This window comes from Tinamus guttatus, unplaced genomic scaffold, assembly GCF_059628265.1.
Source record: "Tinamus guttatus ecotype Peru unplaced genomic scaffold, ASM5962826v1 Tinamus_guttatus_pri_ptg000197l, whole genome shotgun sequence".
Taxonomy (NCBI): domain Eukaryota; kingdom Metazoa; phylum Chordata; class Aves; order Tinamiformes; family Tinamidae; genus Tinamus; species Tinamus guttatus.
Window position 1 is genome coordinate 6947491 of NW_028288731.1, and position 26061 is coordinate 6973551.

The window sequence follows — 26061 nt, forward strand, 5'->3', positions numbered from 1 at the left end:
ATCGATCGCAATGCGGGGCCGCGTCTCTCGGCCCACAAACGTAACGAGTTTGGCGGTCCTGAAATCCTGCGGGCTGCGAGACTTGGCTCCCCCCGCGCAGCGTCACTGCCCCCGCCGCAGGGCCCTCGGCTCCTTCGCACGCTCCCGCCCAGGATGGCGTTTTTGGAATTGCACGGTGACACAGCTTTCCTCCAGGAAATCCAACACAAACGTCCCTTCCGCCTCGGAGAAGAGAGATCCGCAAAGTCCCACGAGCTGGGCACTGTGGCCGGGGCATCACTCGAGGCCAAAGGTACTCGTCTCTTCCACTGCTGTCAACAGCTTCTCGTATAACATAGAGAAGGATGGGTAAGGGGGAAGGTCCAGACGATTGAAACAAGTGTGAGCCCTTGGGGAGGGGAAGGGGAGAGGAGGGGAGAAAGAAGAGGCCAGTAAGTACGTTAACCAGAAAAGCTCAAAAGGAAACACACACCTGGTCACGTTGTGCGGAGATGCGCGGTCTTCCAGAAAACCTGCCGTCAAGCGGCCTTTTCCTCATGAGAAAGTAATGGGGTGTCATCTGACTTTTCTAATTAAAATAATCCAGTGAGACGCATTTGTCTTTAGAACCACAGTAACAGGTCAAAAGGGGCGATGTAAATTTTATCCACTGAATGTGCATGAGAAAAGAAAAAATAAATAAAAAAAAAAACATGGTACAATTTGAGGAGGAGGTCCTGAAAGCTTGGCTTTAAATGCATCTTTTGAGAAGTAACATTTTTCTCTGCACTGATGACACTTGATTACTGTATTGGTCATCATAAACAGGCCAATACAGTTATTGGATTTGAGGAAAGTATTAAAAAAAGTGCTTGAAATGCGCATAAAACAATTCTACATTCACACAGGACAGAGAAACCCGTCGCTCTTCCCTGCTCAATTCCTCAGCTGGTGGGTGGACTCTGCTCCTGGGCAGTGACTCCTTGGATCAGTAATTCCTTCCTATCACTGATTTATGCTTTTACAGATGTGGCCTTTAGAACGACCTTTAGAACAAATCCTTCTGTAGCTACATGGAAACGTGCACGTACCTCTCGCGTGCTCTTAAGAGGATAAACACATCTTATTTCTGAAGTCTGCCCACCTCAAGTCTTTTGATGCACTTTGAACTGACTCTTGCAACCTCTTGCAGCAAGCCAAAAGGGGGATTATAAATGTTTCTGCTCTTGCAAGAAGGATGGGACACCACGGCCTGACCTCAAGCAGGTGAAGGTTAATTCCACCTAAAACCCTATCATGGACGAGCCTGCTCTAGTGAAATAGGTAACATAACTGCTCATCTGTCAGGTTCTTCAGGAAGAAATGCTGGGCAGGGGACTTCTTCCCTTTAAAGCTCTTAACTGAAATCTCACTTTAGATGTTCACTGTAGAGGATGAAAACTTTTCAGTATCTTGGTAGGTCTCTGCTTACAAACACTTCATTCTTTTGCAATAAAACAGTTTACGGTTGTTTTAATACATTTCAGTAGATAAACTTTTTCAGCAGTGACTTGCCCTTCAGAGCATGACCCATAGCAAGTATAAATGTATACTGTCAATGAAAGGACTTGGCGAGTCCCCTACCAGCAAACACAGCTCTTCATTTACGCTGACAAGGTGAGTGTCTATGGCAGAGCTTTCTGCAGGTCAGAGCGTGCCACCTTCCACGGAGCACATTTACAGCTGGCTGTGCCAAGAACACAGGAGTTCATCCCAAATCCCAGGGAAGGTAACGCTGAAGTAACAGCTTTACGGTGTCATAAAAATATTGGGCGTGAGAAAGGCACTCACAGAGGGCCACCAGCATCAGTCTCAACATCAGGAATGCAATCCCTTAACGTAAGTATTGTATTCCTCCCCCTCGGCCCAAAGAAAAGGCAAAAAAAAAAAAATAAAAAGCAAATGGGGAATTGGAGCAAAACTGCCAAGGAGGCTGGAAGACCTCAGTGATCCCTGGAGCTCCGTGCAGACCACAGAGGAGTCTGAGGCAACGAGCAGCACAACCACATGCCGCGTGGCACTCACAGCCCCTCGTCAGAGCTCGGGTCGTGCTGTGTGGGCTATACACGGTATATAATGAGAGGGGGATTCATTACAAACTGGTTTCATACTAATAAGGTACCTTGCTTGCTTTTATTATGGAAGTGGTAATTGAGTTTTATCTGAATTTGCAAGGTAAGTTTGAAAATGCAATCACCTACTTCAGAAAACCAAGCTATTAAAAAAAGACAAAAAGTTAAGATTTTGGTCTACTGAAGAAATATATGCTTTTCTCACCCTAGCTGGCAGCAGTGTCAATCTTCAGTAAGAAAGATTTTTCTCTGAAAAGCATTTTCCCAACGTTTCAACATTTCAGATCACGTGGACGCTAGCTGTTCATCCTCCTCTACTCACATTATATGTCAACACACACAGAAAACTGGTTCCTATAGACTGGAATTCCAGTAGATCTCCAATTCATTATAACCTGAACAGCATTACAGCAGTGAAATGGGTGAAAGCCCAGCCATATGACAAAAATATTATTTGCATGTGCATGTTCATATGTTTTTAAATCAGTTCCTATAAAATACGCAGCGATAAAAGCTACCTGGAACATAACTAACCTCTCAACCTGTAAATAAATTGCATGAATTACAGTTTGCCTATTGAGTTAGTGTAATGTACAAAGTGATGAGGAAAAAGGGGAGTAAAAGTGGCACCAAGGACAGTAGTAGCTAAACTAAACTCCAAGTAACAGATCTTTTTAGGTCGTTTATTTTCTGTGAGAGCAAGGCTCCTTGTATGGATGGCAACAACTGCCAGCTCGTGGCAACCCCACGCGTTTGTCATAGACGGTGGGTTTTTTTTTTTTTTTTTTAAAGTGTAGTCTTGTTTCTTTTAATTCTCATATTCATAAAATACATCAAGAACAAAACAAAACCTACAGAAACAAAATGTAACGTTTTCTAAACGAGGGAATCATAAATTAAACTCTCAAGGCACGACACATTCCCTAGGAATAAAGGGGAAGAGCTGGCGTTTCCCCGCGCCCGCTGAGCACCCTGCAGCCGTGCAGGTTCTCAGCACCTTCCTGCATTGTGCTCCACAGGGAGCAGTTTGACCTTACAGGCAGGGCTCTCATAACCTTCCAGGGGAAATTCTGAGCATCATTTTCAGGCATGAACTGACCTTTTCTATTCTGCAAGCTGTACCTGCTATTGCAAGCAGAGAGTTCAGTATTAGAGAGTGTAGGGGAAGACTTCCGCAGTCTCTTTTGTTACGTACACTTAAATTAGAATTCAAATGTTGATGTTGTAAATAATTAAAAATAAAAGCTGCTTCTTTTAAAATTGAATCGCAGCTAGCCCATATGTCAATCAGAATCAAACTATAAAGCAGACTTACCTGGCTGAAGCAGAGCACAGCAAATTATATTCTAACTTACACAACAACATTAAAATCCAGATGTCAACTACAACTACAGTGCCTTGTCCATCTCTATGAAAGGAAAAACTGAGCACAAAGAAACATGGATATATCACACACTGCAACAATAGGGAAATAAATCATCTCATAAGGCATCACATATTCTTCAACAACTTTTTGATGTTTTCCAAAGCGCTTATCCCCAGAGCTAACAGGCTAAGGCACCCCCAGCCATAGCACCGCCGCTCCGATCGGCGCGCGCCGTCGTACCTCGGCAGAGCCGTGATCTTCCCCCACTTCTCCACGCAGAACCTCCTCGGACCGTTGCTCCCCCGCAGGGAGGCGAAGCCCTCGTACGGGATGCTGGACGTGCCTGTAACGAACTGTGCGCGCAAGCGCCGCGGCGTGGGGAGAAACGCGGTTAGACCAGGCTGCCCACCGCAGCGCCGCCGCGCAGGAACGGCGCTGGCAAATAAGGCAAGTAATAAAAGCTGCTTTAGTTCCAGGTTCAGGGAAAACAGGCCCCAATTCTATTCAGCAGCAAAAACAATAACAGTTTTTCTTTTCTGGCTCATTACGAGCCTTAATATATTTTTAATCAATCAAGTACTTCATTCTCGGGTGTATTTTTAAGTTATAAAATAATAAAAATATATGCTGTGAGTTTTAGTCACTTAAAATTATTACAGTAATCCTCTGAAGGTTATCAAGCTATTTCTACTAGCTAACATTGACATAATTTTGAGTTGTTATAAACCTAGACAGAAACTAGTTTAGTATTTAAATGACACAATATTTCTACATAGATCAGCTGGTTTCTTACCTGTAAAAGTCTTAGTCGTTGTTCATTGTTGAATCTTTCCACAGCAGCCCAGAACCACCGAATTACAATGTGATTGTCATGATAACCTGTTAAAACAACAATAGGCTTTATGCCTCTAAGGGCAACGAAAATGTTTGAGAGAACACTAATAAGTTCTCCTAGCTCAGGCCTGGTCACGCTATTAATGTCATATTTCTTATCCAGTTGCAGCAAAAGACAAAAAGTGAGAGAAAACTATTCCTGAGGAAAAAAAAAATCAAATAATGCAGGAAATGTGACAAAAAGAAATTCCTTTTGCAAGCATTTCTTTCATTAATCAATCCCGAACAGGAGCCGATTCTTGGAATATGTATATGTGTATGTAAAGAATAACTACACAAAAATATATGTGTATACATAGCTGCGTAAAAAAGATCATTGAAATATTTAAAGCTGCAAATGATGCTGCAAAACACCTCTCAAAATAGTTTCCACTTCCCATTGCTCTCCACAGTTCTCAATGGCCAAGCTGCAGTCACCTGGGATTGCTTCTACTTTTTCTTAAGAGAGGAAAAGAGGCAGATTCTGTAAAGCATAATTGCTATTTCCACTTGACTCCAGTGTCTGAGTTGTAGGCTGCCAGGGTGCTAGTGAGTGTAGCACCCTCTGTGAAGAGGCCTCGTTCATTTTCTACGTTGTCCAGACAAAAGAAAGTATAACATATCTGTATCTGTAGTATGGGATCAGTGTCCTAAATTTTCAGTAATTCCAGATTCCTCTACACTGTGAGTGAGCAATTAAAAAATAATGTTACCTCCTCTATATTCTGTGTTATTTCTCCAGTCACTCAGGTCTATTTCTGCTGTTCCAGCTATGACCAGTTCCAGTTCTCTGGCATCAAATACGGACACGAGCCTGGCATCAACGACCTGTAAAATAAAAAAAATGTGCATTAACATTTCTTCAATTATTGATTTTTGTACTCCTGTAAACAGGCTTGTTTGTTATGAACAAATTTATCAGGTAACGTACTGGCTTGCCTCATGAATAAGAAGATGTTTTTTATTATTATCTTTTAAACGCAAATCAATGGACAATTTTCCCACCCTGTATTAGGGTGTATGGCCATTAAGTTTTGTTCAAGGTTTCACTCAGATTCATTCACTTTTGGTAGAAAAAGTTTATTAGCAAATAATACTCAACTATTCTAGGGCAGATTGAGATCACTGCGTTCAATTTCATTGTCCAAAGCAAAACATACAAGAGCAATACCTTGAAATACAGTCTACTCGGTTAGGCTCAGCCTGGCATGTACTGTGTGCTCAGGGGATCTCAGAGGCCCAAAGAAGACAGACCTTGGTCACTTCTGCAGCATTCACTGTTGGGCACACAAGTTATGATCCACTATATTGTCGAGGGTTTTATAAAGATAACCACAGTATTTAAGCTCGTGATTAACAGTGGCATTTCCATACATACAGATACGTACAGGGGCACTTCTGGCTGCGTATTAATCTGCTTTTGGGGACAGTATGTTTGGGAAATGCATATGAGGAGAAAGATATTTTGAAGAGACACAAAAGTATACTAAATTTAAGCTTTTGGGGTTTTTTTTTGTTTTGTTTGTTTGTTTGTTTACCTCATAGAAACCACGAACTAGACTTTCTGTCTGTTGCACAACCCCTCTCTCAATTCTCCATTTCACCATTCTTTCTATATATTCCTTCTTGTTCTTCTCAGTGACTGCGATGTTGGCACCTCCTGGCTTTAACTCTCGTTCTGTGATCTTAGAAGAGGATGGCAACAAAATATTACAAAAAAAAATAATTATAATAGTTAAAAGGTCTAAGTTGAAGCAATTCTTTAATAGCACTAACCAAGGTCAGCTTTAAACAAATGGGAATATATGGAATGAGAGAACATTCTTTTTTCGCACAAGACCATATTTAGCACAAAATGTAAAGAATAATGTAGGTGCTAATCTAGGTGTTGTAATAGTATGTCTGAATGCTAACTCCACAGTAATTAAACTGCCATCAGCAAAGCAATCCAAACTTTTCATATTTTGAATACTCTCCAGAAAATCTTCTTAGCCAGAAAGACACGTTTGACCGGTTACAGATAATAATTCCTCCCAAGATTTCAACATTGTTTTCATATATGAGATTTTTTTTAAAGCCAGTTAAAATCATTAGGGAATGACAGTCTTTTTCTGCCAAAATAAATAGTTATCTAGCAGCAGGTTATAAAGAGGAATGGAAATGAATGCAGGAATCTTGCACACCTGCCCAAAAACTTCTTCATTCACAGTGAATGTCAGATCCAGGATATCGTGTATATCATTGTCCTTCATCCATTGCAGGCTCTGGTGAAATTCCTCATCAAGGTATTCCAGGTCACTCAGGTCGCAGAGTCTAACAAACCAGATGAAAACACACAAGGATAAATGCCAGCAGTAGCGTGCACTCAATAACAGGGCTCTGACAGTTTCTGCCTGCAAAACACGCTCAGAATAAGGACAGCTAACCGAAAAATCAGGAGCAAAGACACTGTTCCAAGCCTCTGCGTGTTTTCCTACTAAAAATAGCAGTCACTTGCATAACTCAGACTGTTGTTTTGCTATTGTACTAAGCTCCCAAATTTGCTCATTTAAAAGATCCACTGCTTTTTCAAGCTTATGCTGCTTCTTATTCTGAATTTGTCCCATACTCCATGCACACAGTATTTTTTCATTTGAGCAGAAATTATGAAAATCTATAATATTTAGCTAAGAACAATTTCAAATCAGAAATGAACTGTTAAGTATTAATAAAGGGCAACTGCTGTCTTTACTGCTTGTGTTCCTACACTGCCACTTCTCTTGTCTCTTTGTTGTGCAAAGTCTCTTCAGATGGCCTCCTTACCATGCAAATACCTGTAACCTTCTGTGATGTTTCCCTTAACCGGTCCATTTACAAATGCATCCTGTGAGCCAACTACTATAAGTTTTAAACCCGTGGGTTTTCAGCAGTATTAAACACCACAAGGACAAGCTGTGCCACCTTGTGATGTGAAGCAGCTCCCTGCCACCCAGTGACTCTCAGGTGACCGCGTTGCATGTCCAGACCTGCAGCCTAAGTGCGGTTCTCACTGCTTCACCCGGAACAGCAACAGCCGTTCCGAAAGATCCGGTCTAAACTACCTCCAAGGAAAACACCTCAGAATGGAGACTGCCAAAAATCAGTCTACCTCTGAGTGCGTCTTGTGGTCTATGTCAAGTGATTCATATCCGATCCTATGAGTCACTGGGAGACATATGAATAAGAACTCTATTAATAACTGGCATAAAACCGCAGCATTGTACAACTTCAAAAAGAAGATGTTATAGAAGAAAGCTGATGCTGTAGCTAAAACAAGTCATGAGGTTTTGATACGGCTCAGAAACAACACATATTGTGCTATTAGGTACCTGGCTAACACCAGAGGTAGTGAAAAAAAAAAAAAAAAAAAAAAAAAAAAAAAAGCTTGTAAAGAAGTTCTGGAGCAAAATGAAATGATAGAATAACTGGTCTTCTGGAGGAGAACAACTTCGTAGTTGATCCCTACTCAAAATGGTGGTGGGGAGGAAGGAGACAGAACACTTCTACTCACATTCGGAGGAGAGCTTTATAAAAGGGCCGTGTAAAGAAGGCATCAAGTAAATACTGATGTATCAGAGCAAGACCAAGGATTCGACCACTAAACCTGAACCTAGAAGAGAAAGAGTTAAAATCACTGTACTGAAACTTTGTGGCTTGTACACTGCTCTGTCATCAAAACTTACATACATTTCCAAACAGTATTTTCAAATCAGATAGCAGTGTCAAATTGTGGTATTTTGTTTCTTCTTGTGTTTCTTTTACATTTCTACTAAGGCACAGGAAAAAAAACAAATCTGCAGGGTGTGGAAAATCCCTCAGTTATCCGAGCTGCTTCTTTACAGAAGTCTCGAATCCATATTAACCCCTTCTATCCCCACCAGACAAGGTTCTTTATAAAAGCATAGTTTCCAAAACAATAGGCGCTGTCTGCCTATTTTCTGCACACTCCTTGCATTGGACTAGTTTCTTTTCACACCACTGAGAGGATGAGGATCTTTTGCAGCCTGAAGATGTTGCTCTTTTTCTCTTCTGCTTAGGGGACTTGCTCTCTCTTCTGACTGTTATGGGCTTCCACCTATCATGTCATGAACAGTGGCTGGAAGCTTTCTTACATCTCTCACTCCTGTGTCTATATGACCTAAATGATCTCCTGCCCTCCGTCTTCCTTCCCATATCTTGATTTTGCTGGAAGTACAGGGAGGTTTGAGAGACAGCTTTGAGATCAGGTGGGTCAGATGGTAGCCTTGCCATGGAAGCACTGCAAGTATTCCCAAGACAATAAAGACTCATGGTGAAAAATCCTCCACGTCTCTGGAACCAGATTCAAGCCTAGTGTCACTTTTCAAAGAAAACAGAGTTTCTTAAACGTTCTGTTCAGACGTACTACCTGGGCAGGCGAGGACTTTGCTGTTCCTGCCTGCGTGCAGGGATCGATGCACGAGGAGGTGCGTTGGGGCAGCACTGGGGCTGAGCGGGGAAGCTGCTTCAACTCGCTGAACGGGATGCAACGGGCATCCAGTTTTCCATTCCTTTTCCAAGGCAGTAATGAGATTCCTCTCAGCTACTCATTCTGGCTTCCGTGGAGAAGCCAGCACCTGCCTGTCCTCCAGGGAGGAGCGGCTGCCATTCCACTGCTCCTGCCACCCAGTGACCCCCCGGGCAGAATTCTCTGCTGTTACTCACAGCACAGCTTCACAAGCACAAACTTCACAGACTTATGAAGATGCCATCAGGATGATTTAAATCATCTGAGAATGATTTAAACTGGGTGATAATTGTGAAAATAGTATTACATAAAAACATATTAAAGCATTTCAAATTAACCTTTTTTTCACATTTTCTCTGTGAATCCTTGCCGACTATTCTAAAAGTTTGTGCACGTGTACATATTTGGTCAAGAGTTATGTCACCAGCAGTCTTTTTTCTTTTTTCTACTCACAATTAAGATAGATTCCCCTCTAGTAGATGGGGGCTTTTTCCCTTGTAGATACCCCTACACCCTTTAGGAAGTCCTGAACAAATGATACACGTTAATGCTTTCTTAAAGGCAACTTAGGAGATGAAGGGAGACAAAAAGCCAATATTTCATTCACATTTTCTTCTTTAAATTTGCATGAGGGGTTAATATTACTTTCATGAAATGACTGTTTCCCTACGCACAAGAAATGCAGAGTTGTGTTGTGAGATAATCCCATGACACATGTTCCAAATCACAGTTTTGCTGACCTTGTGAAGAGTAAGATCATTTAAAATGACCACAAGAGAAAACAAAATGAAGAAAGTCTAAAGAAATGAATTATTCTGCTGCTGGTTAAAAAGATCAAATTATGTGGTACATGTCTGAACAAATATGAGCTGTTCTCCACAAGTGGGAACAACAGAAAAGACATCTGAAAAACAATAAATAATAATAATAATAATAATTCTTACCACTCATGGTGATTGTCTACAAAAGCAGACATAGGACTTATTTGTACTGTGTAGGTATCGTTGGCTGAATACTCAAACAAACCATAGTATGGGTTGAAGAGCTCTCTAGACACCAGGAAAAAAAACTCTCTTGAAGGTCCACTGTAGTCCAGCCTGTAAAGAGAAACGTGACATTAGTATAAAGTGTTTATTGCATACAGCTAAACATGGTGGTGAATCTACATTCCTTATGTTACATTTTACATTAAACTTCCTTAATATTTTAACCAGAGCCCTGATCCTTCAGACTGCTTAATGCCGAGGGATGCAAAGCCCTCGTGGAGCCCTTTGGAAATGGAGTGGCTTGGAGGACTGGAGCGAAATGCTGCCCGGACGGCCTTCCTCAAAGACTTTGCTCCATCTGCAATGGTCCCTTTGCCATGGGAATCTATCACATAATTCTGGTAAGGCAAAGGAAATCTGAAAAGAGCCAGTGCTAGACCTATCTGCATCTGAGAAATTAAGGATGAGGATGAACAACATTCACAGCCTGTCATTGCAGCAGGGGTAATATTTGTGTTTTCCCTAACAGTATCATCTGAAATTACCTCAGTGTTTAATCTTCCTTGGTCTATTCAGTGCAATTAAATACCTTCTGGAGAAGGCATTTCCTTTGGGTTTTTCTATTTCAAGATTCCAGTACTAATGGACAAGGAATCTAAATAAACCCTTTTTCCTGAATCATAAACAAAGTCACTGCTGACAGAGCACTGAGCCTGAATTCTGCCATTACGCTGTGGGTCGCCAGTGAGACCAGTTCAGTTTGAAGTTAACGCTTTGGTAGAGGTGGAAAGCAGAAAATGAGGGATCTTTCTGTACAGGAATTATTAAAATCATAACAGATATAAAGCATCTTCTGTAGGCTGAACAACTCCTACTTGACTTTTAAGATCTTGCTTTAAAACGAAGGCAACGCACACAGGCCAGAAAGTCAGCTTCCACACAGGGCTCCTATTCCTCCTGTTTTGTCTGCCTGCTGTTAAAGCTTGTTAGCCACACGTGGGAACAGCTTGTGAAGGTGAAGTTGTGAGGAGGGTAAGGGCTAGGTGCCCTTATCACGCTGAGGACAGAGCCTCTCTCCCCTGCTGAAGGAAAAAGACTTTCCCTTCAGTCACGTGGAAGCTCTTGGCTTCTGCCAAGCTCCAGAAGGGAGTCCTGAGAGATTCTCACCCTGGCAAGAAGTGCAGATTCCACCCTCAAACTGCAGGATGAAGTTACAGCCTGCTATCACAGGCAACTGTTAGATCTTAATTTGGCACAAACACCGGATCAAGAAACGATTCCCGCAAACTCCTGGGATAGTCAGAATCACTACGAAATCTGAATCACAGCAGGGAAACGGTGCACTCGACTACCATCCAGTTCCTACAGCTCCCTTAGGACATGGCATTGCTGTGAGTCACGCTGAATAAATCAATCATGTGAGCACTGCCCCATCACTCAGATTTATCCCACAATTAACAGCTTGGCACACGAGGAGAAAACTTCATACAAGAGGTATGTAACCACACGACAGCTGCAAGCGGGGGGCATCTGGGTATTCAGGAATAGGGTAAGTTGTTGTTGGCAACGTGAGTCTTGTCTCCTGGGAATCAGCAGGAGAATACTTCCCTGCAGGATACTTCAGCTTTGCCACTCTTAAACGGGCGGCATCCTCTGTCAGGAAAAGCAGATTGCACAAGACTCCTGTGGTGCAATTTGTTATTTTTCCGAGACACCTTGAGAAGACACAGGACATTCATACTAATGTGTGAGGCAGTCCCATGTTAAAAAAAAATCACTTATTTCATAAAGAAATATATATCTAAGATTTGAAATACCAGTGATATTTTTGAACTACACCTGTCAGGGAAACAAAGAGCCCCAAAATTATTTAAGCCATCTTTATGGCCTGCTGTAATGATTGGAGAGGCTGCTTGAGCCAAAATGAAGCCTGGTTCCCCAGACTCATTTGGACTCATTTGTAGGACTCACTTCTCCTTTGAACCTTTGTGGTGTATGATCTGTGGCCCTAGTAGCTCCTGTACATCTGGACTTGTGAAAGCATCTTCAAGATTGCCTCCACGAGGGATACCCTTCCTGAATTTTAGGGCTCCTTTCTGCGAGGCAATTATCATGACAGAGGTGAAAATTTCATCCAGCACTTTTAGATGCCATGAAACATTCATACATTAGGGACCACTGGATCTGAGTAGGCCTAGAGGGCTAAGAAACAAGGGTTTTCACATGCAGACAACCAAAATTAAGAGAATTATATACTACACACAGCAGGAGCATTTAAAACCATGGAAAGTGAACAGATTAGTTTTATCATTCAAAGTAAATCCAATCCAGAAAATACCTTTTATTACCATCTCCACTAGTTATGAATAATTTTTTTTAAACCTGTGCTTAAAATTAATACAACTTAGGGAGTATAACTTAAGGAATCATATTCTTTATATCATTTTTCCCTTTTTCCATCTGTATTAGGAATGTAAAATATATATGTATATATATAAAAATAGTATCACGGGCTGTTGAAATTGAAGTTTAAAGGATGAGACTGAACATTAAGAGATTTATGATCAAAATTATATGAAGGGCAACAACTATGTCTAACTTACCCTAATAAATCTAAAGTTACTCAGAACAGTTGGATCTGGGAGGATTTCATCACCCATTACTTTAAGACTTGTGCCTCTTCACCAAGAGGAAAAGAAACGTAACAGCGGATTCCTGATCAGCTGCTTTTGAAAAGGAAAAGGAGAAGCAAACGGGACAGTTTGTTTTCAGCATTCCTCCTGCTCCTCTCCTCCACGCTGGCCTCCCTTCCTCTGCTTCCTAGTGACGCCCGGCACGATTCAAACCCTTCCATAGGGGCTGCATCCCCAGGCTGCTCTGTCGGTGCCGGCCCCGTCCCTCCCGTCCTGCGTCTCTCCTCCGTGCACTGATATTATTTACAGGAACGAGCCCGCACTCCGCACTCAGCTGTCAACTCTTTTATTTTAAACCTTCAGTGAGTTCTTGTTAATACTATGGATTTCAGGGGGAGCTTTACACAAATGAAGAGTATTTAGGGTTTTTTTTTTCAGAGACAGGTTAATCTTACACTTACCTAATCTTGTATGAGATGCTTTTACTACAGTTTAGCTATTTTAAAGACTCATATCACACAGCACTAACACACACTACAGCACTGCAAGAGCTGTGTGCTGCAGTTTCCTCAAATACCAAAGAACAACATTTCGAAGGTATTTACAAACACATGCATGTGTATCCATAAAAAGCTTAATGACTAAGGCAACAGGCTTTAAGAGCTGGTAAAGGGACCCAAAACAGAAAAGCTGAGAGAGACAGACAGTAACACAATCTACACAATGGAAAATCTAACCACATCTGGCCTTGTAACACAAATTACACAGCCTGGATCATCGTAGGCTTGCATCAAGCATAGGCAGAGCATTCTCTGAAATGCCTCTGAAATGTGAGGACTATGTGGGTTTACTTGACAAACAGCAGCAGCTTAGCTGCTTGCCCTGGCTTAGGGACACTACGAGCATCTCGTAGCAGGAGACCCTTTTGCCTTAGGTAGGAGCTGAACGAAGGACTGAGCCTTTAGCCCACTCTGGAGGCACCAGCTGTCTGGTAAAAAGCCCTGGGGATATATTGCCAGTGCTGAGAGAAAAGCAACGTGAATGACAGGACAAAGTTCTGCTTGCTTTTGCTTTGGCATTCCCAGCAATGTTCTGAAACACGGCGACTATTGCGAAAATTGACATAAACAAGAGGGACAGCTTCTGCAAAGGCAGGATGCCTTATGTTTCACAAGGCCTGACTTGAACAGCTGTATGTTCTAGGCTGATGTATATGGCATTTCCTGACCACAATCCTTCCTCTTTTCACCCTAGACCACAAAAAATTTGGTGAAACAGCACAGCTGCAAGACATACCGAGTCCTGAATTCACATCTACTTCCCTCTTCTACTCACCCTTCTTCCCCAACAAATGTGACATAGAGCTTATTTCTCTGCAGGTCTTTTCTTGAGTAACCCATAATCTGGTTAAAGGCATCTTCCAGCAAGTGGTCTCTTCTGATGATTAATCTAAAGATCAAAATAATTTTGAAACAGCAATTCATTAATGTGAAACACAGTTGGAAACATCTGTTTACATTGCTAAATGCAATGGGGTAACTCTTACTAGAGCACTGATACATATTTTTTGCTGATTTAATACAGATTGAGTAGCTTCTGTTTGGTTTTACTTCTATCCTTCACAGGTCCATATTAAACCTCAATAAAATGACTCATACAAAGAAGCATTCGGACAGCTGAAATTCTACAAGTCCTCTTTGCTCTGGAGAACTACGGTCTTAAAACAGGCAAAGATGAAAAAAAAAAAAGCACATCTGATTTTCTGAATAGAAAAGACAAAAGAAAATGTAACTATTTATCTCATAGTGATTCCTGTATTGCAGGAGTTCAAATGTGTCCTGTTCCGTAAACAAGAGACTCTGCCAGCATGCCCTTTCCCACAGCTCTTTTTGTCACTGCATTAGCAATATTGCCTGGACAAAAATATTTGGAAGTACTATGGAAAAGCAGTGCTCAGAACTGGTATCCTCTGCATTGCATGCCAGTGCTGTATCTTTTACAACAGGGTTAATATTTCATTTCAAAAGTGTGAGGGTAACCGTGACATATCTGTGTTCCTCCTGGTGGGAACAAGCTTGTAGATGTGCAAAGCCAAACAGGTTGCTGGAGAAACAACGAGATGGTTCATGAGATTTGTCAACGTACTTCAATTTCCCTGGGCCTTGTCCATATCCTTTAGTCTCCAACTTCCTATAAAAGTTCCTCAACTTGGCTTCAAAATCTCTTTTGTAAGGAGCTGGAGCCCGGGCATTGGCACGCTGAGTACCTGCAGGAACCAAAGGCAAAGAATGAGCTACGAGGACATGAGCTGATAACATCCCATTTCCTACCAAAGAGACTGTTTCAGAGCAAACAGCACTGGGTATGTTTGATTTCACTGGAAACCAGATTTACAAACTAGTAAAGGCTGCATACCTTCAAGCCTGCTCCGCATTCAAGATTCTGCTTGCTGATTTTAAATGGTATTATGTTTATATAGTTTAAAAAACCTCCAGATTCTAGATGGATGCGAAAGTTTGATTAAAAAGTAACACGGGGATCAACTGGAAAAACTTATGTTTGTTAAATGTATATATGTCTAAACTTTAAGATAGCTCATGCTCATTAAATAAATGCTCCCCTCTATTATTATATTAAAATTATTAAGAGAAAAAGCAATAAAAATATAAAGAGACTGTCCTCTGCTCTGTAATGTGGCCCTGTTGAGTCTGTCAGGTTGAATAATGAAAATGCTGCAAAACTGAAAAGAAAGGGAAAAAAAAAAAAAGCAAGAAGAATGAAAACTTTTATACGTAAGTGGAAAGTTCCCATTAGGGATTTTTTCCTTGGGGAACAAGGAAGAATAATATTGCAAGAATGGAAATTGATTTTGAGGACCAGTTTCCTAAAAGCAGGGACAGATTTATATGCCAAAAAATACACATAGCCCTTCCTCTGTTTCTTCTGTGTAAGTTTAGTAGATGCAAATCAGGTGTTTCAGTCTGATCTATTTTGCATATCACAAACACTAGAATTTCCATTGCCTCCATAGGGAAATCACTTCAACTGATTGTAATTGCAAGGAAGTGGGCCAAGAGGCAGTTTACCCTAGTGTTTCTACTTTCATCTTCTCACCCCTACGTTTTACAACATGAGGTGATTCTTCCCTTGCACTGGTGTGCAGACTTCTCACAAAAACACTGAGGACGTGACCATTTCTCATGCCTTGCAGTGTGCAGAGGTTGCTAACTCCTCATTAGCAAGGAGGGATCACTGAAGGGGCCCGTAGTGCACAGCGAACACAAACCAACAATTCCCAAGCATGTGTATGGGGACTTGTGTCTCTTAAATGACAGCCAGCTCCTTGCACTGCTTTTCTTTCGGCTCCCTCTAAAAAAGAAGCCATACAGAAAGATGTGCTACTAGTAGGGGTGAAGAGAAGAGATTGTAATGCTGCAGGTTACAGATGAGAGGAAGAGTGCACCCATAGAGCCTGCAGAAAAAGAGCAGGGGAAGGGAAGGTAGCTTGTCTAACCACAAAGTACGTGGGTCTGGCCCTGTGAGTATGCAGCGAGCAGCTCTCGGAAGAAGCTGCAGGGCCTGGAGAGAGAAGGAAGAACGAGATCAGAATTAACACGGAACATCATCTGCCGGGCTCTAAAAGACCTGTCTGACAAGAAAGGAGTTACCACTTGCTTTAGGTCTACAGTACTGGTGTGTGGGAGGAATGCAAAGTGTCAGAAAAGCCTCCTGGCTCCGAGAGGAATGTGCAGAACCCCTCTGGGAGAAGGAACCGCAGCCATCGACGAACCCAGCGCGGTTATCGCGTTTTGCTGACAGCTCCAAGGCTTCTGATTGCACACGTGTGCGAGCGCTCCAGAAACAGAGCAGTCCCAAACTGTAAACAGCCTTTTAATTATCGGTCCTTTCTCCCTACTTTGTTTATTCTGCTTTGGGTCAAAGGAGGTACAAAAACGTAGTCCCCAAAGAACGCAGCAAAAGCTTATTTCCATCTAACCCCTGGAGGGAGTTTTTGCTAAGAGCTACCCTAAGAAGATCCCTCTGGTAACACATTACTTCATGATTCAGAAATCACCAGTATAATACTCTGCAATATAATACCCTGTCAGCACATGACAAGTTCTCTTTGCAAATCAGATACATCTGCCAAGAAATTCCCGGCCAATTATAGCGATTATTTCTGCCTTGGGAACAAAAGATGTTAGTGGAAAGGCTACAAAGTGATGTGATAACCAGATGAGATCCTCAAACAGATTGTTTTATAAAATAGATGTAAAGAAGAGCTTCATGACAATCTGCCTTTTCCAAAAGAGAAAGTACAACCGGTGGTGACTCATCTACACTCTCCTCAACATGCAGTCTCTTGCAGTGCAGCACTGCCCGTTTAGCAGATGAAAACACACAAACAAACTAGAGAAAAACTAGAGAAAAAAACTACAGAAATCCTGGTCAGTTTATATTCTGATCAAAAAGTGTTAGGACTTTATTTGCATGCCAATACAAACACGCAGGCTCACAAACAGGCCAACTGACTGCTCTCTGTATCTTCTATGTGGTAGAACAAAGATGACAATTTTAGGAAAACAGGCCATCACAGCTCAACCCTTACTACTTTGAGGACTAGATGAGGAGATCATATGCTAAAGATTAAAAATATTTTTAAATTATTTTGTTGGACTGAGGCCCTGCCAGTCTGGGTGAATGCACTAATAACAAAATGCCAACTCTGAAAGACAAGATTGTTTTTACTCATAAAAGATTGACAGGTTTGCAGTTGAAAATGAGGTGCACATATGCAGATGTTCATCCTTTCTTTTTAATGAAGGAAAATGATTATACGTGCACCATAAATGTATCCAAAACACCAGCGTAACACATGAATATATTTTGCTGCTTCTCAGCAGCCATAAGATCATTAAGATCTTAGGATGGATTCTCTGAATAGGTGCTGCAGAAGTGCACTAGGAGGACAAGATACTGCTTAGGACGTGCTTAATGTATGTTTTTAATCTGGCTTTTCTTGAAAATGCATGGCTTTTTGTCTTGAGATCTCTGGATGGAAAAACAGACCATAAAAATCACAATATCTCTAATAAAAATCTCCTTATTTTCTGGGAACTTCTAGAGTTGGTTACACTCCAAAGATTGTTTACTTACCTATATTTTTGCTCTCTAATTCGTGGAAATCCCCTTAAGCCATTTCTGATTTACTGTAGGGATTTTATTTTACATATCTATCATTATCTTCTTGAGCAAACTAAGAATAGTGACATCTATAAACTTCAAATTGCTCTACTTTGCCTTCAGAGATCAAACGGAACTTGTCATATCTGAAATAATTTAGTTCTAATCAGCAACACAGTTAACAGTTGAATGTGCTCTACAATGTTTTGTGCAGTGTTTTGCACAACTCAATTCCTTTCTGTTTTGTGCAGCCAGAGAGCTGCAATATAGCATTTTTTTAACCTAGGTTAAGGGACAACAATTCAACTCCACGTAAGGTTGTTATGACTCATTATGCCACAACCCCAGTGTGGCATTTTAATGTACAGTTATTAGCTCTCATAATTTAATTCTCACGGCATCAGGATACTGGCAAGAGTACTCGATTGTTTCACATCTCTGAAAAACCAGTTTGCACGTTTTACAAGTCAGAACAAAATCACAAACTCTGATGTTGGAAAAAAATACTTATCTTTCCACTGGCAAAACACCTTGTCAGCCCAAGGCAAAGGTTTAAGTTTGACAGTCAAATTCAAACACAGTGGTTGGCTTTGCTCAAATAGAAACAGACCTTTGCTGTTGCTGCAGTAACAGAACTTAGATCTTCATAAAGTGAAGTGGGAAGTAATTTCATGCAGCATAATGTAAACTAGATCATGGGACTTGCACTGCTGCAAAATTTTAGAGGTATTCTCATAATGAAAGTAGTATGGTAGAGAATGACAGCAATTACTAGGACACTGGCCACTGAGAAGGAGGTTCAGGTCATCTTCAGCCACCCAGAAGGTGGGAGCTGCAAAGAAAAACAGGTTATCGCTGCCGGCATGGCAGGATCTCAGCTTCAGGCTGCCAGAAAATTAAATTGAAAAAGCAAACAATAAGTTATAGTCGAATTCTTCTTCTACTGTTTTTTTTCTCCAACTTCTGGGATGGCAATAGCGACGTGTAAGCAGATTCCCTGACATGGGAACGGGCCCTTACCGGGATGAGAAATGGTTTCTTGCAGCCTCTGCCTAAGCAACCTACCTGGAGAGTTCTGAGGTGAAGACACCGGCGAGCCTCTCGGGGACTGGCAATAACTGGGATGAAGTAAGGCATGTGGCGGCACATATGACATTATCTCCTCTTCAAACAAGCTGGGGAAGAGCCAAGAGAGACAAAATCACATGCTTATCTGAATGAATGGAACTGCTCGCTGGTTACGGCCTCAAAACTAACCTGGTTTCTTTGGCAGCCACGCATCTATTTCCTTGTATACACCTAGGGTGCTAGAAAATATTTTATCATCTTTCCCTCAATCTTGGAAAATTACTAGAAAGCAATTATTACTACTTCTGTGTGGCACCACTTTAATAGTGCAATGTATATTTTCAAGATTAAAATATAGTTAATTGGCTTTTTAAAATTACTTTTTTTCACTTGCATTCTCATTACAAAGGGGTCAATAACCTCAGTCACACTTTCCTGCAAAACGATCCGTAACGCTGTACAAAGATCAGGAACTGTGACAAATATTCTAAGGCTCTAGGAGGAAGAATCATATTTGAACTTGTTGAGCATATTTAAAAGCAAAGCTTGCTGGCATAACAGGTTATTTCCTTGTTTAACTTTACAGCTAACACTTGCTAAAACTGGTATTGCATATAGTCTGCTCGGGCTATTCTTTGCCTCACCTATTATTGCCCTCTGGGTGACACAACTTTTAAAAGAAAAATAATAAACCTTTTTGCAGCCTGTTTATTGCATTCATATACAAAGGATCTGTATATATTAGAAATTCAGTATGAAGAGAAATTCCAGCATATCTCACTGCCCTGCTATGTTAACACAGCTCAGCTTTCCTTTTACACAAGTATCTACCCTCAAAATAAACACATAACAACAATAAACTTGCAATAATTTACTCCAATTCTGAAGCACAAAATCTAACCATTTAAGAAACCAAGAGATGCACATATCAAGTAATATATCTTGGGGAAAATGGTACTTCAGTGTTTCTTAGGTTCCAGTGTCAACTTCAGTTGTTACTAAAAGAGAGGAACGAATCCTGGGGAGAGGGTGCTTTTCAATTAGATATTTTTGGATAAAACGATCAGTAGATTAAGAGAACTAAAATCTAAAAAATGCAGTGAAGTCATTTTGGGGAGGTACTGGTTATCCTTAATTTTCTCATACTGATTATAGCTTTTCTATAAAAGAAAGATTGTAATTAAAATGTTGAATTTCTTGTATTTTCACTATAAGATTTTGTTGCAGCCTTTGCTGTTGTCAGAACAGCAAACACGCTGGAACTCTGTCATGCAGCAATAACAAAATAATTCCTGCAACCTTCATTTTAAGAAAATCTAAATCTAAATTAAAAAAAAATCTATATTCTCACTTAAAAATAGTTTCAACACAGCTTTAAAATGAGATGCTGTATCTTTAACTAGTTCAGGGATTTAAGGGCTTGAGAGGATTATGATTATGCGACCTGACATCTAAATACTGCTAATGCCAATCCTATTACACTAGATTTAGTATTAAATATAGTTATGAATTTCCAGACGTACTTTTACAACGAATGAGAACACAACATGAGGATATAAAGCTTTAAATCTGGCAAAAAAATCTCCCTGATTATTTGATTTTGATGCCTGAATGAAACCTGTGAAAGAGGCACAGCACCCTTAGCCTCTCCCCTCCACAGAGGGCAAATCTTTCATCACTGCTGTGAGAAAAAAATGTGACCTCCACACTAGCAACTACCACATCGAAACTCAGCATGAAAACCGTCAGAAATATGGAGGATTGGAGGGGCAGGGAGCAGGTGGCGAAGCCTCGGCACCGCACGCGCCGTCCCGCAGACCGGCGCAGCCGCAGCGCCCACCTGAGCAGCATGACGAGGTCGGCGTCGCCGGACAGACGCACCAGCCCAGGGGTTCCCTCTGTCCGGATGAACTGGATCTTCTCCCTGTGGGAGCCAAAACGTGCAAACAAAAAAACCCATCTTTTGCAAATAATGCACTGACGGACACAGTAAATAAGTAAATAGGGTGGTAAAAAGTGTGTGAATTCTACGGGAAGCTTCTCCTAAACAAAGAGAAGAGAAATGCCCTGTAACACAAGAGCAGCAGCACTGGCTCAGCTCAGAGGTCCATCTATCCCACTGTCCTACAAGCAACTGTGACTGGGAGGATAAAATGATCCTGGCAATCAGCATTTTAACCGTGCAGAAGCCAAGAGCGCCGCATCCCCTATACTGCAATGTGAGCTACATCACTTCATGCACAGCGGGTTCACCAAAAGGATCAAAACAAACTTCTTGGCCTCTCTTGCTAAAGTCTGAACAGATGAACCCTGCACTAAGGGCCTTCTCCAGCAAACAGGCCTAACGCAGATGCCCTGGGGACTGGCACGAGCCAGAGGGCAGGTCTGTGGGAGAACAGGGCCGTGGCCAGGCTGTTCCTAGAGCCCTCACACGCTGCCCGCTGCGGCGGCAGGGTCTGGACCTCGGCATTTCTCTAACAAGACAGGGACTGAAAGTCAAGCATCCACCTTGGGAGCTTGCTGTTCAGTCTGTTCAGTCTGGGGAATTCTATCTGTGCTGGTGAATTAGAAGCATTGTATGAAACCAGCAGAGATCATCCTTCACCAGGTCTCACCAAGATATGTCATTGGACCATGAAAACACTATACATAACTGCTTAAAATAGGAGGGAACATTAAAAACGCTGACAGACAGGGCTAATGAAGCTTACCTCTGAGGTCGTTAGGTCAGAATAGGCCTTCTGTCCATATGCATTTAGAGGAAAACCAAATCTACCAAACCAGGTATCTGCCTGCCTCACACTCCCAGCTGAACGCTCTCACATTTGGGCACATTTGCTTTGCCATCCAGCTGTCTTGGCACATTTTGAAGACATCAGCAAATCTCTTACACCAGTTGTTGAAAACTTTGTCTTGTATGTAGCTTCATTTTGTAGTAAGACAGTGCTTCTGTTCTCCTAAGTCTTATTTCAGGGAGTTGTACAGAAATACAGTAAAGAACTATTTCCCACAACTTTACGAAACGTTTGTTTCTCACTGGCCAAACTTCTAGATCTGCTGTGTTTTACTCCCAACTCCTAACTTTGACAGGAGACTCTACTTCTAGTTAGACTCTAAATAAGGTTTTATTACCTGAGTGAATGATTCCTGGTAAGGTCTGGTTGACGCTCTTGTAGAATTTCAAAGATATTGGGCTGTCGCAAAAATGCAACGATCTTGTCATTGTAAGCTGAAAATATCAACAAAAATATGTTCTAAAACCAGGATGTAGAGAACAAGATTGCATTTCTTCTGAATTCTGAACAATAACAACAGCACACTTTGTCTTCACAAACTTCTTGAATGTAGCAGTACTGGGTTCATGCAGTTTTTCATCTAAGGACACTGATCGTGCTATCATTTGCGGGTCCTGCTTTGTGATAGGAACCAAATCTGATTATGACCCACCTTTCCCACTATGCCACTTTTGTTAGGAATTTAGATAGTATCTCATCACTCATATTCTCTCAGCTAAAGTCAAACTAGGCTATTAATTCCTAGAATAAAACCCCGAGGACCTATTCCTAGAATAAAACTCTGAGCAATTCACCACAATCAGTCATAAAACACCCATGCAAAGTGGCACGAGACTTGTGAGCAACATGGCTTCCTCTGCATTACCCTCCATCACAGCACCCGTGGGAAGTCCTACACCTTGCTTCATGGGGATGGGTTTGACACGGTTCTTTCACACCTTTAGCCTCCCCTTCCAGCCCATGTGGTCTCACTCCATAAACCCTACCAGAGGGAAGAGTCATCCCACATGAGTGACTGGCTCTAAACTGATGAACTGCACTCTGGAGGTGTCTGTTTGGATGCGCTAGTGGGAGACCACATTCATAGAACCATAGAATGCTTAAGGTTGGCAGGGACATCTAGAGGTCATCTAGTCCAACCCCCCTGCACACGCAGGCTCACCTAGAGCACGTGGCACAGGACTGCGTCCAAGCGGGTTTGGAAGATCTCCACAGAAGGAGATTTGCCATTAGCCACCTAATTTATAGATCGATGATTTCAGTGTCATTCATCTCATCATCTGTGTGATATTTTAGACTCACAGAGCTAGACAAGCCTACAAGATGACCATATACTTAGACATTATAAAGTTCTTACATGCTGTACATAGGGTAAATACGTGAATATTTTTAATCTCCTCCTCTGAGGAGTGACGACTTTTGGTTCTGCTCTCACTGAACTTCAAAAAGGCAGTGCACTCAAACGCATGGCTGTACACGCAGGCGCCACCTCTAAACCATACAGGCTTTCCTGCTTACCGTAAATTCAGCTGCCAGGGAGGATGTGGCTTTCTGACACTTTGACAGGATGTGTATTCAGGCCAGTTACGTCAGCTTTGTGGTAAAGCTCACGTTATTCATGTGTTTAAGAAATATTCCAAACTTAATTAATGTTACTCCTTTTCTTCTTTGCAACTTTGCAGAAACGATTAAAGATTTCACTGTTTGCTGTTAAAATTCATTGTCAAATTATATTATACGGGGGAAAAAAAAACATATTCCTGGTACTAGAGTGCAATATAGTTTTCCTGTTCAATTACATCTATACTTACTTTTTAATAATGTTAATGTGCCTCTAAAACACAACATGCGACTCTCCTTATCCTAGGCATTTATTTTAACGAACACTATTCAGGCAGCTGAACGTATCTCTGATGATACAAACATTTTCACTGTTGACAGAGAGCCAACTTATATTTTGAAATGTTTCAGGGGCATCAAAGCCAACAGGTACCATAATAAAGTAGGCAAAAGCCATTCATGAAGCTTCAAAAAAAATCAGATTAGGGCTATGGTCAGAATTAGCGAAAAAAAAATCAAATTAGTGTGTCCTAATAGAAGTGTCCTAATTTTTACATATTGTCACTTTTTTGAATATGTTTTCTTATGTGTGTATTCCTTTTTCTAAAGTGATTCTGTGACTCAGTCAGCATTGGTGTCCACTGCAGCGTCAACCACGAAGCAATAACTGAAAACACCTCTGTTCCAATACTTAGCAACTACTGAGCCTGCAGCCAGTGCTCACCATGTCCATGGAAAGGGTAAGGATTTAAATTAGCAGCAATTTTCAAGTAAACACAGCGCAGAACAAAGAAGCAGTTATAGTCAGATTCATTATCTTGATTCTGCACAATGTGACAGCTGTTAGATTCTGGAAGCTGAATTCTGTTCTCAGTGGCACAGAAGTCAGTAAGTTTTGTGCATGTAACTGAGAGCAGAATTTAAGCTACGGACTAATTCCAAGCTGATTAACACTTTCTGTGATCCTGCCAGAGCTGTACTGGGAATATATGGAGTTCGATTAGGACAGAACTTGAGTCAATGCCTTCAACTTTTTGTCAACTCTTTCATCAGGCAAATTAGGACACTCAGTACAGGGAGAATTTTTACCTCGGTTATTCGATTCTGCACAGAAGCTTTTCAATATCTTTCCTGCAGGTTGCAATTGTGCAATAAGGAAATGCTGACAGACAGAATTAGTTTGAAAAATGGTAACTTTCACCCACCCCAAGCAACTGAACACCCCAACGACATACACTGACAGGACAAATTCATTGACCAAGTACTTCTCTGCAAGCAGCCCAAATGCTGACGTACCCACTGGAACCATGTCCTGGTACTGAGCTCTGCTGACGGTATTAAACGTACTGGATGGTCTTGGTAAAACCGGTGGTCCTGAATGACGGGAGTCCTCTCCAACCTGGAAAGGTGCACGGAACCACAGTGAATGTCTCCATGCCAGGATCTCACTCACGTTCCTAGCAGTGAGAACCTGTATCGCTTACATGTAAGCACATACATGGATGCTCTGATGAGTAACTATTCCAAGGAAACACAGCTGCAGGGATCATCTGTGTTCTGTGAGTTACCAGTGAAAGATTATCATCTGGTATATTGTGCTTATTAGTACAAAAAAATTAAGAGAGACTCATTCCAGGTTTGCGTTTGCTTTTGAAAAGCATTTGGAAAAGTAACTTATTCTGTAAAAGTTCAACTTGAGATTCAGAGGGTATCTTTATATACCCTTTTGTGTATGTGTCCTTATCCCTATCAAAGGTTCTGAAGAACGAATTCTACTTTATTGGAACCATAACTTCTATTACCCCTGTGCATGAATGGAATTTCACTGATTTTAAACTGGAAACAATTCTGTGGCTGAAGCAGGAGGGAGAATGCAGCCGGCTCGGATTCAGTGCAAGGCTGGTGTATGTGTGCCTGTGTGTGTGCTCACCTCTCGGCAATCCAAGAATGCTCTACAGGATATACGTATTTTTTTCAGTAGAACCACAACGTCAAATCACTCCCAGGAGTACTTGTGATGTTAGGGCAACTGCTACAGTTTTCTGCATGTTGTGGCTTCGGTCCTTTCTCCAGTGTTGGTATTTGTGTTTTAATTATATAAAACATTTTGTTCAACCGCTTTTTCACCTTTTTGAACCCCTAGGTTTATTCCTCAATCCCTGCAGCCACATACAATGGTTAGCATTTGCACAACTCTTCCAAAACCTAACTCCAAAAGATCAAATAACATGCAGGTTTTGTTAAACCTAGCCTCTGAAACCACAAAGCAGCAAAAGTCCTGAGATACCTTGCAAGATCTGTGTGCTCTCTGACAATACTGTCTTGAAAAATGAAAAACTCATTCCTGTAGGCACTATGCTGGAAAGGAATGCCATTGTCATTAGCTCCAGCTTCACTGCAGCCCAGCGTTAGCTAAAAGGCATTCCTTACCATGGGCTGTGTTTGCTTTAGAGCAGCCCCCTGTAAAAAACTGGGTCAGTGACTTCAAAACATCAAAGTCTGTGGCTGCACAAATCTAAATAAAGTATTCTGAGAATTTGACTTCATTACATATTCGTCCTTCTACAACAACATACAGAGCCCTGATGCAAAAGCTCAAAAACAGAAAAAAACATAGCTGCAAATAAGCAGCTTTTAAATCATAAGGGTAGATGAAAAGCAATGGTCAGATTCATATATATGCATAAATATATGCTCATACACATGAGTATCTACATTATTAATCCCAGAATAGAAGTACTGTAGTGAACTGCTAGATTCGAGATTCCTGCCTGGAATTAAACTTCGGAATCATGTTACAATTGTACCAATATCAAAGCACTTTTAAATTACCATGCAAAAGCACGGCTTAAAGATTTCCATATATCTAGATTGAGCGCCAAATCTTGGCAGATGAACAGCACTGTGTATATGCAATATATGTGACAGCTTTCTGCAGGATAAACCGTATTTCTGTTGCAGTATTGCCAACTTCAGCAGCACAGTTCACATGAATATCTGCT

General features: G+C 41.4%; 1 protein-coding gene across 1 annotated transcript in view; it reads right to left on the reverse strand.

Moving 5' to 3' along the window:
- Positions 1–276: 276 nt before the first annotated feature.
- The window catches only part of HECW2 (HECT, C2 and WW domain containing E3 ubiquitin protein ligase 2), an 82128-nt gene continuing 56343 nt past the window's right edge, over positions 277–26061 (reverse strand). Inside the window, exons 15-28 of the mRNA XM_010219794.2 lie at positions 24356–24458; positions 21837–21933; positions 20545–20628; positions 18702–18811; positions 14598–14718; positions 13788–13901; positions 9778–9930; positions 7859–7957; positions 6513–6642; positions 5868–6014; positions 5043–5157; positions 4250–4335; positions 3697–3809; positions 277–388 (exon numbers count right to left, since the gene is read on the reverse strand). Of these exons, the coding sequence (XP_010218096.2) occupies positions 277–388; positions 3697–3809; positions 4250–4335; positions 5043–5157; positions 5868–6014; positions 6513–6642; positions 7859–7957; positions 9778–9930; positions 13788–13901; positions 14598–14718; positions 18702–18811; positions 20545–20628; positions 21837–21933; positions 24356–24458 (1584 nt within the window). The remainder of the gene's footprint in view (positions 389–3696; positions 3810–4249; positions 4336–5042; positions 5158–5867; positions 6015–6512; positions 6643–7858; positions 7958–9777; positions 9931–13787; positions 13902–14597; positions 14719–18701; positions 18812–20544; positions 20629–21836; positions 21934–24355; positions 24459–26061) is intronic.